The sequence below is a fragment of the Aethalodelphis obliquidens genome, unplaced genomic scaffold (genome assembly GCF_003676395.1).
Source record: "Aethalodelphis obliquidens isolate GAN/ISIS:26980383/991018 unplaced genomic scaffold, ASM367639v1 scaffold27, whole genome shotgun sequence".
NCBI classification, from domain to species: Eukaryota; Metazoa; Chordata; class Mammalia; order Artiodactyla; family Delphinidae; genus Aethalodelphis; species Aethalodelphis obliquidens.
The window spans coordinates 5,150,869-5,163,728 of NW_020837971.1; the positions used below are offsets into that span (position 1 = coordinate 5,150,869).

Genomic DNA, 12,860 nt, shown 5'->3' on the forward strand with positions numbered 1-12,860 from the left:
GTTTAGCCTCCATATGTTTGTGTGTTTTACAGATTTTTTCCTGTAATTGATATCTAGTCTCATAGCATTGTGCTCGGATAAGATACTTGATACAATTTCAGTTTTCTTAAATTTACCAAGGCTTGATTTGTGACCCAAGATATGATCTATCCTGGAGAATGTTCCATGAGCACGTGAGAAGAAAGTATATTCTGTTGTTTTTGGATGGGATGTCCTATAAATATCAGTTGAGTCCATCTCATTTAATGTATCATTTAAAGCTTCTGTTTCCTTATTTATTTTCATTTTGGATGATCTGTCCATTGGTAAGAGTGGGTTGTTAAAGTCCCCTACTCTGATTGTGTTACTGTCGATTTCCCCTTTTATGGCTGTTAGCATTTGCCTTATGTATTGAGGTGCTCCTATGTTGGGTGCATAAATATTTACAGTTGTTATATCTTCTTAGATTTACCCCTTGATCATTATGTAATGTCATTCTTTGTCTCTTGTAATAGTCTTTGTTTTAATGTCTTTTGTCTGATATGAGAATTGTTACTCCAGCTTTCTTTTGATTTCCATTTGCATGGAATATTTTTTTCCATCCCCTCACTTTCAGTCTGTATGGGTCCCTAGGTTTGAAGTGGGTCTCTTGTAGACAGCATATGTATGGGTCTTGTCTTTGTATCCATTCAGCCAGCCTATGTCTTTTGGTTGGAGCGTTTAATCCATTTACGTTTAAGGTAGTTATTGATATGTATGTTCCTATTACCATTTTCTTAATTGTTTTGGCTTTATTATTGTAGGTCTTTTCCTTCTCTTGTGTTTCCTGCCTAGAGAAGTTCCTTTAACATTGTTGTAATGCTGGTTTGCTTGTGCTGAATTCTCTTAGCTTTTGCTTGTCTGTAAAGCTTTTAATTTCTCCATCGAATCTGAATGAGATCCTTGCTGGCTAGGTTGTTGGTTGTAGGTTTTTCCCTTTCATCACTATATTTCCTGCCACTCCCTTCTGGCTTGCAGAGTTTCTGCTGAAAGGTCAGCTGTTAACCTTATGGGGATTCCCTTGTATGTTATTTGTTGTTTTTCCCTTGTTGCTTTTAATATTTTTCTTTGTATTTAATTTTTGATAGCTGATTAATATGTGTCTTGGCCTGTTTCTCCTTGGATTTATCCTGTATGGGACTCTGTGCTTCCTGGACTTAATTAACTATTTCCTTTCCCGTATTAGGGAAGTTTTCAACTATCATCTCTTCAAATATTTTCTCAGTCCCTTTCTTTTTCTCTTCTTCTGGGACCCCTATAATTCGAATGTTGGTGTATTTAATGTTGTCCCAGAGGTGTCGGAGACTGTCCTCAATTCTTTTCATTCTTTTTTCTTTATTCTGCACCGAGGTGGTTATTTCCACTATTTTGTCTTCCAGGGCACTTATCCGTTTTGCTGCCTCAGTTATTCTGCTATTGATTCCTTTTAGAGAATTTTTAATTTGATTTAGTTTGTGGTTCATCATTGCTTGTTTGCTGTTTAGTTCTTCCAGGTCTTTGTTAAACGTTTCTTGTATTTTCTCCATTCTATTTCCAAGATTTTGGATCATCTTTACTATCAATATTCTGAATTCTTTTTCAGGTAGACTGCCTATTTCCTCTTCATTTGTTTGGTCTGGTGGGTTTTTGCCTTGCTCCTTCATCTGCTGTGTTTTTCTCTCTCTTCTCATTTTGCTTAACTTACTGTATTTGGGGTCTCCTTTTCACAGGCTGCAGGTTAATTGTTCCAGTTTTTTTTGGTGTCTGCCCCGAGTGGGTAAGGTTGGTTCAGTGGGTTGTGTAGGCTTCCTGGTGGAGGGGACTGGTTCCTGTGTTCTGGTGGATGAGGCTGGATCTTGTCTTTCTGGTGGGCAGGACTGCATCTGGTGGTGTGTTTTGGGGTGTCTGTGACCTTATGATTTTAGGCAGCCTCTCTGCTAATGGTTGTGGTTGTGTTCCTGTCTTGCTAGTTGTTTGGCATAGGGTGTCCAGCACTGTAGCTTGCTGGTCGTTGAGTAGGGCTGGGTCTTAGTGTTGAGATGGTGACCTCTGGGAGAGCTTTTGCTGTTTGATGTTACGTGGAGTCAGGAGGTCTTTGCTGGGCCAATGTCCTGAACTTGGCTCTCCCACGTCAGAGGCACAGGGTTGACACCTGGCTGGAGCACTAAGACCCTGTCAACCACATGGCTCAGAAGAAAAGAGAGAAAAAAAGAAGAAAAAAAATAATAAAATAAAGTTATTAAAATTAAAAAAAATAAAGAAGTTGGGGCTTCTCTGGTGGCACGGTGGTTGAGAGTCCGCCTGCTGATGCAGGGGATGCGGGTTCATGCCCCGGTCTGGGAAGATCCCGCATGCTGCGGAGTGGCTGGGCCCGTGAGCCATGGCCACTGAGCCTGCGCGTCTGGAGCCTTTGCTCCACAACAGGAGAAGCACAACAGTGAGAGGCCTGCGTACTGCAAAAAAAAAAAAAAAAAAAGTTAGAGTTATTTAAAAAAAGAAAAAGAAAGAAAGAAGAGAACAACCAAACCAAAAAACAACCTCACTAATGATAACAGATGCTAAAAAGTATATACTAAAGAAGAAAAAAAAGAAAAAAACGGACAGACAGAACCCTAGGACAAATGGTAAAAGCAAAGCTATACACACAAAATCACACAAAGAAGCATACACATACAGAAAAAGAGAAGAAGGAAAAACATATATATCTATATATAAAAAAAAGAAGAGAGCAATCAAATCAATAAACAAATCTACCAATGATAATAAGCTCTAAATACTAAACTAATGTAAACATAAAACCAGAAACAAATTAGATGCAGAAAGCAAACCCCAAGTCTACAGTTGCTCCCTAGGTCCACCGCCTCAATATTGGGATGATTCGTTGTCTATTCAGGTATTCCACAGATGCAGAGTACATCAAGTTCATTGTGGAGATTTAATCTGCTGCTCCTGAGGCTGCTGGGAGAAATTTCCCTTTCTATTGTTTGTTCGCACAGCTCCTGGGTTTCAGCTTTGGATTTGGCCCCGGCTCTGCATGTATGTCACATGCAGAGGGAGTCTGTTCTTCGCTCAGACTGAGGGGGTTAAAGGAGCAGCTGATTAGGGGGCTCTGGCTCACTCAGACTGGAGGGAGGGAGGGGTATGGTATGTGGGGCAAGCCTGCGGCGGCAGAGGCCAACATGACATTGCAACAGCCTGAGGAGCGCCGTGTGTTCTCCCGGGCAAGTTGTCCCTGGATCATGGGACCCTGGCAGTGGCGGGTTTCACAGGCTCCTGGGAGAGGAGGTGTAGATAGTGACCTGTGCTTGCACACAGACTTTCTTGGTGGTTGCAGCAGCAGCCTTAGTGTTTCATGACCATCTCTAGTGTCCGCACTGATAGCCATGGCTCACGCCTGACTCTGGAGCTTGGTTAGGCGGTGCTCTGAATCCCCTCTCCTCACGCACCCCAAAACAGTGGTCTCTTGCCTCTTAGGCAGTTCCAGACTTTTACCCGGATTCCCTCCCCAGCCAACTAATTTCTGAAACAGCAAGTTAGTTTTATTACGTAACTCACTTTACTGATATTTCAGCATCCATTTTGAGCCCGTTGTGACTATCCTTTCAATAAGAATTTGGGTGATGTGCTATTACTTAACAAAAGGGCATTTTTCTTGACTGAGGCATCTTTTTTAAGTTCTCTTTTCTCCCTTGTAATACAGCCAAGTCTGTTTGCACAGTAGACATTAACTCACTTTGTTTTATGGCCACACATTGCACCCTCGACCCCAGTCAAATCTTTTATAACTGCCTATGTTTTGGCAAGAAAGTGTGTATCATAAATCTATCTTCATTAATTTGCAAAAACAATTTTCTGTCAGGATATCCCTCAACATTAAAAAATGTATTACTCTTGCATTTTGTTTAAAAATGAACATAATGGGTATTTTTTGGTTCAGGGTAGTACAATGATATCAATACATCAAAAACCTAGATGGGATGGTCGCCAACTAATTCTGTCTTGGAGTATTTGACAACTGACTGTGAAAGGAGTTCATTTCACCTTTCTGATTCCTGAGTTTTGAAAAAGATCCTTTGGAAGTAAATGAACTTAGTGGGAAAGTAACCCTATTCTTCCACGTGTTCCAAATCTTGTGCACATTCTCTCACCAAACATGGCATTGTTGACACAATCTGAGTCAGAAAAATGGGTCTCTGGGGAGGAAATGATTTGATGTGTTCAGTGTAGGCTTCCCCACTTAGCCCTCACCCAGGGGAGTCCTATTGGCTTAGGGAGGTGAGCAGCTCTCTCTGTGTGTAAAAGGGACTCGAAAAGGAAGGGAGGAAGGCAAGCCTCTTCTGGTCTATTTTAGAATTCCTATCGGGGCAAGAAAGCCATGCTTTGTGGGAAGTGTGCACTCAGAAATGCTGCCTCATGAGAGCTAAGGAAGTGAAGTGAGCCCAGCTTTGCAGCAAGGCTTGCGTGACCCTTGCCGAGTACTTTGGGCCACAGGACCTGTTTCTCAAGCTCACCAATGATTTTATCTCCTACAGGTGCATAGCTTTAAGGGCTACTGGGAAAAACTGAACTCCAACCTGGAATATGTTAAGTACTCCAAGCCACACTTACACTATAACAACAGCGTGGTCAGGAGAGAGTGGCACAGCCTGATCTCAGAAGAGGTATGTGTGGGTTCCTGAGCGCAGAGCAAGAAGCAGAAGCCCAGCCGATTAGGTTCGGTGATGCCCTTAGGCCATTAGGCTGGCCCGTGTTCCAGCACTCTCCCCACTTGCCAGGCACTGCTTATTAATACTGCTGATCCCCAGTAGGGAGACCAAGGTGCTTCTCTGACCTCTCTTCTCTTGAAGAGGAAATTCAAGTGCAAAGAGGTTAAAGGACACACATGGCATGTTCATAGTAGAAGTGGGATTAACATCCGGGTCTCAGATGTGTTTTTGTGCTCCTTGTGTAGTTAAAAATTGATTAAAAAAAAAAACCTGGGTGTTCCCAAAGTAGTGGTTGCTAGGGGTTAGGGATGGTTGAAAGGAAAAGAGTGAATGTGACCCCTATCAAGGGATAGCACAAGGGAGATCTTCGGGGTGATGGAGCATTTCTGTATCTTGATTATGGTGGTACATTGTGATATGTGAATCTACACATGTGATAAAATGACAGCACTATACGCTCACTGTACCAGTGCCAGTTTGCTGATTTGTGTATTGTACTGTAGTTATTTATAGAAGATGTAAACACTGAGGGAGACTGGGTAAAGAGTACATGAGCTGTCTGTAGCATTGTTGGATATAGTTGTAGTGTTGTTGTATATAATATGTAGTTGACTTGCAACTATATAAAATATGTAATAGTTTCAGAATAAAACTTTTTTAGAGCAATTGTTAAAGAATTTAGGTGTTCTGATTACCTGGAAAGTACCTCTCTTTTTTCTGAACTCTTAACTATATTGTATTATGACCTCAGTGTGAAAAATGTCACCCACAAAACCTTCACCTTCCACACTTTTGACGTGTTCTCACTCCTAGAAAAAAGGAAAAAGAAGGTCCACGGTGTATGTGAGAAATATTCTTGATAATGCAATAAAGTAAGTAAAATGAGGGATTATTGTAGCTGTAAGATGGTTATATTTTGCAATTACTTTCTTGGCTACCTTTCAGGGAAGTAGCTTACTTTTGTTGCATATCCTCAGCAAGATGATGCTATCAGCTTATTAACGCAGCCACCTGACCCCTATTCTGGAGTTTGGAGCTGGAGTTTCTAGTGGGAAAAATTTATATGTTAAACCTTTTAGATTTGCATCCTGGGGCTAGATGACTTACAAGGGATAAGTGGTAAAGAAAACTCTTATTAGTTGAGCACTTTAGAGGGGTACAAACATTAGGTTGATTTTAAACAAGTGTAAGTGGGCTGGTGAGCTTGCTCTTATTTTGAAAGCATATTTTCTGGGTAGATGAGTCATCTCGGAGTGCCATAAGCATAGGCCCCATTCCAACCCCTGTTCTATTTTCTGTTCCCCTTATTTCCAATAACTGAGAGCTGTAATTGTTCTAAATTATTGTCATTGTTTGCACTAAAGAGTTTTGAGATTTTATAAATTGCCTAATGTGGCTTTTGCCAAGTTGATTAAAGTTTTTGAGGTTTTCAGCAGCCTGAGAACAGTTTCTGCGGTGGTTTGATGGGTTTTTAAAGGAGGATATCTTTGTATGGTGGTGTGGCTTTCGTTGTTTTTTTTTTTTGAATAATGCTTCCTGTGTGAATAACATTGGCTAATTTCTTTGTAGGGTGATTTCTAACCTAGAAGCAAGGAATTTGGGTAAGAAAATAAAATAAAGTGTTCTGGATTTCAGTCAGTGTTTTGTAATACCATTCTTCCTCCCACTGGGGGTTGGCAGGGAAATCCCTTCCACTAGTGCTGTGAAGGCAGCACCCTTTACTATTTTCCCATCAGAGTGGCCACCCAGCTCTTTCCATGTCTCTCTTGGCACCAGGTCCTTTGGGGACAGCTGCTCTTGCCGAGGAGTCCCTGACTGTTTTCCTTCTGTTTCCCCACAGAACTGATCAAATTAACATGCCCTCTGGCTGTCCTCCCAGGGTGTAGTTCCCCTGGGCTTAGAGCTGCTTTCTCTCCAGCTGTCTGATCATACAAGGATCTTTGACTTGTATGTTCCTTTCATTTCGGTTAGCACTTGGGCACTCCCTGGGCTAGGTCACAGGGGCACAAAGACGAGGGGCCTCTAGACAAACAGTGTGGGTATGGGGGGAGAGTATGGACTTAGAGGCGGACAGAACTGGGCTTAAACTCCAGCTTGGCCACCATGTGCTTTTAGGCAAGCCATTTATCCATTTTGTGTGTTGTTCTCCTCAGGGCAAGCGTGAGGAGAAAATGAGAGTCAACAGGGTCGTGTTTACAGTGCCCAGTCCCTCGCTTGGTACATGGGATACCTGACATGGCTGCTTTATCTTTAGTGTGTGAGGAAGAAATGCTAGCACATAGCCTCTAAACCAGGGGACAGGCATTACGCAGCTGCAGGGTGCAGGGGGTGAGGGGCTAGGTCAGGAGTGGGGACGAAAGTTGTAAAGGCTTCCCACGGCGGGGTGATGTCCGAGTTAAGTCTTGACAAAGAAGGGGAACTTAGCCAGGGGAAACTGGGAGGAGAGGATGCTAAACGTATTCAATATAGGCTTTTTTGGTGATTTTGTCTGTGGAACTCTTTCAGACTTCCTAAAGGTCAGCCTCCATTAAAAAAGGAGCTGTTGTTTTTATGTCCCACTTCCGTTTTATGGGCTTGGATGTTTAGGTATATGTTGGGTGACCCTAACGGACATTATTTTATATGATGCGTTGCCGCACATCCTGCAACTGTGCGCACAGCCCGCATGAGCTGTGAAGTCACTGAGTAGCCCCGGGAACCAGGCCATCTAGGCCTGAAGCCAGGGCTCTGCCCCCAACACCAGGCAGGAGGAGTCCGCCAGGGGTGTGAGTGAGCATGCAGGCTCCCCTCCTTGCGTTGCTAGGGGATTTGCACTGTGGGAAGTGCTGCCAGTCTGGCTGAGGTTCCTGTGTGTCCTCTGCTCCCACGACTGGGTAGAACTCCTGTTCTTGTACTTCAGGCCTGTTTGCGTCCCGTTACTAGTTGTTCTCACTTGATGACCTTCAGGGAACTTCCCCCTTCCTCTCAGGTGCTTTGGTTGTGCTAGTTTCCTAGGAAAAATGTCACTGTCAGAGATGGAACATTCCTTGTGAAGTTCAAAACAGCTGTGAAAACTACTGGGCTCTAGTTTTGAATTGTTTACCATGAAGGCTGTGTAGGATCCAGTTAGGATTTATCTCAAGGGGTCAAGAGGCATCCGTGCCCTCCCACACGGAGTCCTCAGCCCCCTGACCAGGGCAGTTCCGCCTGTTGACGGGCTCGTGACTCGGGTTCTGGGAGAGGAAGGTGGGGCACGAAGGTGCCGTTAGCGGAGCGTTAGGGCAGATCTTCCTAGAGACAGCGTTTTCCTGTCCCCCCAGTCTTGCTGGTGCGGTGCAAGTCAAGGTGGAGAAAGTGCCATTTGGTTTAACCTTACATGCCACTCTTCCATCTCAGTTAGCTACCTTTTCAGTCCCATAACTTGTGCCAATTATTCTTATTTACCCCAGTAACTGACTGGTCTCGCCTCAGTTACTCTATAAACTACAAGTTGGAGTCAGAAAGAAGGGCGTCATGCGCCCCTTCACTAAGTCCCCATCCCTGGGTTTGCCCCTCCCTTAGGGTTTAGAGAGGGCCCAAGTCGTTCATTCTCCTATGAAGCAGAGGATCTTAGTGGTGAGTCTTCACACTGAAGAGAAATCAAAGTCAGAGTATATTGGTGTTGGGAACGTGTTCCTTGTTTTCTTTCTTTCTTTCCCAGTTTCTGCCTCTCTGGTTCACAGCTCTCTCGCTCTCTCTCTCTCTCTGCATATCACTAAGCGGTAAGTTGCAGCATGTAGAACTAGGTCACACTGAATGAAAAATTTTCATCCCATCAGGGAATTGTTATGTTTTCCCAGTGACTCAGAGAAGGGAAACCCAGGCTGAGGCCTCCTCCTTCCAGCCCATTCCCGAAAACCACCCTGCTTGACTGTTGCGCTCTTTAATTTCAGAGCCAAGATTAACACCCCTCTTCCAGGAGGAAGACAACCACCAGCGGCTGCTTATGGGCCTGGTAAGTGGTCTGTGGGCTGTTCAGTGCTGGTGAACAGTGGGCTCCAAGGAAAGGAGGAAGGGCTAGATTGTACTTCTCATTCTGTTCTTGTTTTTCATTCACTCTTTCAACACAGGGTTGTTGCCAGTCACTCACTGTAGGCTCAGCGGTGAGGAACACATATATAATTTCTGCCCTCTTGGTACTTGTAGTCTTGTGAGAGAGACATGAATTAATCAGTGACCCCAATAAATGTATAATTATAAAACATCATAAGGAAATGTATAGCACTGAGAGTTTTTAAAATAGGAAACAGCAGCGTCTCTGTAGCATTTGTATTTGGGTTTAAAATACGACGGGATAAAGTATTTTTTCTCAAGAGGTCCTACCACTAGGAAGACCAAAGAGATGTAAATCAAAATAAATTAATTGAAGAACAGGATTGGCAAATAAATCCAAAATCTTAAAAAAAAACTATTAAACATCTGAGAAGTCTAATAAAATATTTTTAATACTGTGCAGGCTTAGGAATGGGATAATCTATTACCTTAAATATAGGTAGTTGAAAAATATGAGAAAAATATGTGTAAATACATATTCATACACTTAAAAATTCTAGTTAAACAAAGTTTCCTTGGCAACTAGAAATGACCAAACTTGAGCCAAGAAGAGATAGAAAGCCTGAAAGCATAATAACCATAAAATAATTTGGAAAAAATATGAAAGATTATCTCCAAAAAAGGCCCCAAGTTATTTAATAAGTTTGTGCTTTCAGACTTTTAAGGACCAGATCATTCTCATGTTATGTAAAGTATTTTTGAAAAAAAGATGGGAAGCTTCTTAATCACTTTAAAAAGCCAGCATAACCTTAAAACCAGAATCCGACAGTGACTACTTACGGTTATGAATATAGATACTACAGGCGTAATTAAAATACTTCCCAGTGCTCTATTTGAAAATACAGCATAGCCACATGGGCTTCTTTCTAGGAAGGCTTAATATTGGAAAATATATTAATGTAATTCATCACACGACTAAGTCAAAGAGGAAAAAAAAGATTCTATAGGTGCTAAAAGTTGATAAAAGTAAAATTCCACTCCTGGAATTTTAAACAAAGTATAGTCTAATACTAATAGCCAGCATCCTTCTTCATGTCACATTGGAGGCATTCCTATTAACGTCAGAAAGAAGTTAAGTATCCTTGCTATTTTCACTAAAATTTTATGTTGTTTTAGAAATTCTAGCCAATGCAATAAGAAATGAAAGTAAAAGAAGACGCTATGATTGTCTAATGCAACAAACAAAATAATCAACTGGGAAAATAATAAAATTAGAAAATAAAAAAAAATAATGCTGCAAATTAGTAAGCTGGTGATGCTATATTTATTTTCTTTTTGATTAGGATTAACCAGTTAAAAAAGATAACGAAAAACAGTGTATTATTTCCAAATCCTTAGCATCTAACTTTAGTAAAATTATAAACAAAAAGCCAGTGAAATTTCTCTGACAGTTGACTGACTCACTTGACAAAATAAAGAGGAATGGGACTGGCGTTACGAGATATCTAAATGTGTTGTTGGTCTACAATAATTGGAACAATATGGTGCTGATACAAAGATAGACAGGAGGCTCTAGTTTAAATTTGGGTATTTGGTGTATGATAAAAATGAGGCATTTAAAAATCAATGGGGAAAGAAATAATTTTCAATCAATCAATCAATGCCTCACTATTTGGAAAAGACAGTTAAGTTAGATTCTTCCCACCCCAAATACCGCCACTTTATATCATAAACCAACAGAAATGTCAGGTTAAGGAGTCATATAAAAATTTTAAACTGTGTGAAAGAATTTGAATAAGGGGACAGTTAAAAAATACTGAGAAAGCCTTTTAAGTGTATTATTGAACATAAACCTACAGGAGAAGATTGACTGAAAACTTAGAAGAGAACAACAGAAAGGCAATACATTTAGAAAAAAGTATTTGCCACATATGTGATAAAAGAATAACATTTGGCATGTAATGTTTATAAATCAGTAAGAGAACAACACACTGGAAGGGAAATGGACAAAAGCTGTGACCAGTGAATTTTCAAAAGTTAATTTAGGCCAAGAGATCTTGAGTTGGGGCAGGGTAAGAAAGAGAATGCTTAACATTACTATAATCAAATGACAAACAGAATAAATGTTTTTCTTTGTTTGTCTTTTTTTTTTTGTCTATCAAATTGACAAAAATTTAAAAATCATACTAGGAAAGTTCAGGGTACAGGGAATTTGACAGCCTCATGAGATGGAATTGGAAATTAATATAACCACAGTGGAAGCCATTTTAGCAATGTCTCTGTAACCTTAAGTAGGGACCCAATGAATTCCATTTCTAGGAATTTAGCCTGACAAAATAATCGAGCATATGGCAAGCAACTTTTGTGTAAGGATTTTTTGGTGGTATTTGTAACAATAGTAAAGGAAATATCGCATATGTATAAGAAGGGAATAAATAATTCAATTATAGTATTTTCATAAAATTGGACACTGTGCAGCCATTACAACTAGTGTGATAAAGAATATTTAATGACATAAATTATTATGTGAGAAAAAGCAGATTGTAAAATATTAGAATGAGTGTGCAAACTGAAAAAAGGAAAATAAAAAACCCAAAGTGTTAATGTAGATGGTAGGATTATGAGCAATTTAAATTTTCATCTTTATGCTTATTATAGAAAAATTGAAATGCACAAAAATATGCATTATAACTTACACAGAAAAAAAATAATTTTTTTTAAAGCCTAATCAATTAGCACATGCCGGAGACTGAATTGAAATAATATACCACTCTGTCTTGGCCCAGGATGCCACGGGCTAAGGTTTACCCAGTGTGTCTGTCGTAAATGTAAATCTGCTAAAATAGAAGGTATATATACTTGTGTTGTCAGTTGTACAATTCCCATGGTGTTTATTGATGCAAAGATTTCTCTAGCCAAGAGGGTTTGTAGCTGATCAGGCCATTTAGGCAAAAGCGAGGAAAAAAAGGAAGAAAAGGAGAGAAAAGCAAAAAGTGGGAGGGCTGGGAATGCCACACTGATTGGGGAGCCCCAGGGATGGTTAGAAGAGTGTGGCTACAGAAACAAGCCCATTTGGAGGCACTAGGCTAAATATATCCATACCTTTACATACCAGGGAGCTGCGTGGAATGTCTTAACCATTGTGCAGAGAGAGATACCTGGTGCATTTCCTTTTACTCCAGCCTCTGTCCTTGCAAACACCCAAATCCTGTCCCTTCCCGCCACTCCCATTAGCATAGTCATTCCACGTTTAGAGTTGTTCCCGTTAGCTCTCCATAGCCAGGCGCAGTAGACTTCAATCCTTTGGTAGATCCCAAAGCCTTTGACTGCTAAGCTAGTGACTTCCACTGGCTTCTTTGGAGAATTCTCAGCAGGGCTGGGAGCCTGGCTCTCAGCTGTTGACTGGACTTTGGGTGAATCATAAGTCATTCCTCTCGAGGAAAATGGTGGTGCCCCCTGATTTATGCCCATTAAGGAACATTGTGGGTTATGCATTTCTGCTAGTGGGATCTTCAGGTCCAATATCTTTCATATTGATAGGAAGTGTTAATAAATGAATAGAATTCAAACCAGTTGCAGGTGTGATTGGGTAGGTTGTGACTTATCTAATCTATATTCTGTTTTCAGATGGTGTCTGAGCTAAAAGACCATCTTTTGAGACATCTACAGGGTGTAGAAAAGAAGAAAATTGAACAGATGGTTCTGGACTACGTTTCAAAACTGGTTGGTTTTGCTTTATCTTCTCTACCCGACCCACCCCCGCTCAACCGCTTGGTCTCTGGGTGTATAGTTCCCAGTATGTGGTTCAGTAGGTTTTTCATATTAGGTTTTTTGGAGCTCTCCCATCCTCAAACCTGTATATGTGGTGCTGTAGATTGAAGAAAGGGGGAAAAGAACCAAAAAACAAAGAGAATGTGGCTCTGGCAGTGGCTTATTGCACTCCCTGCGGTAGTGGTTATATGCTCATGGAAGCCTGGAACAGTGATGAATTCAGCAGTGGTTGCCAAACGTTCATGTCCTCTTGTCATCTTCCAGCTCCTTAGTAAACCATAGGTAGTGGTTTCTGTACGTGGAGGTTTCTGCAAACATGAGAGAGCTTGAACTTCAATTCTTGCTTAGCTCCAACAGCCCAATTAGGTGAGATTC

At 41.1% G+C, this 12,860-nt stretch overlaps 1 protein-coding gene across 5 annotated transcripts in view; it reads left to right on the forward strand.

Annotated features, from left to right (window-relative positions):
- GSAP (gamma-secretase activating protein) overlaps positions 1-12,860 on the forward strand; it is a 109,242-nt gene that overhangs the window by 62,822 nt on the left and 33,560 nt on the right. For all 5 annotated transcript variants that reach the window (XR_003436540.1, XR_003436541.1, XR_003436542.1 and 2 more), the window contains exons 20-24: positions 4,530-4,658; positions 5,517-5,575; positions 6,273-6,304; positions 8,615-8,676; positions 12,342-12,437. Coding sequence is in view for 2 of the 5 variants with exons in the window: in XM_027123816.1 (XP_026979617.1) it covers positions 4,530-4,658; positions 5,517-5,575; positions 6,273-6,304; positions 8,615-8,676; positions 12,342-12,437 (378 nt within the window). In the remaining 3 variants the exon portion in view is untranslated. The remainder of the gene's footprint in view (positions 1-4,529; positions 4,659-5,516; positions 5,576-6,272; positions 6,305-8,614; positions 8,677-12,341; positions 12,438-12,860) is intronic.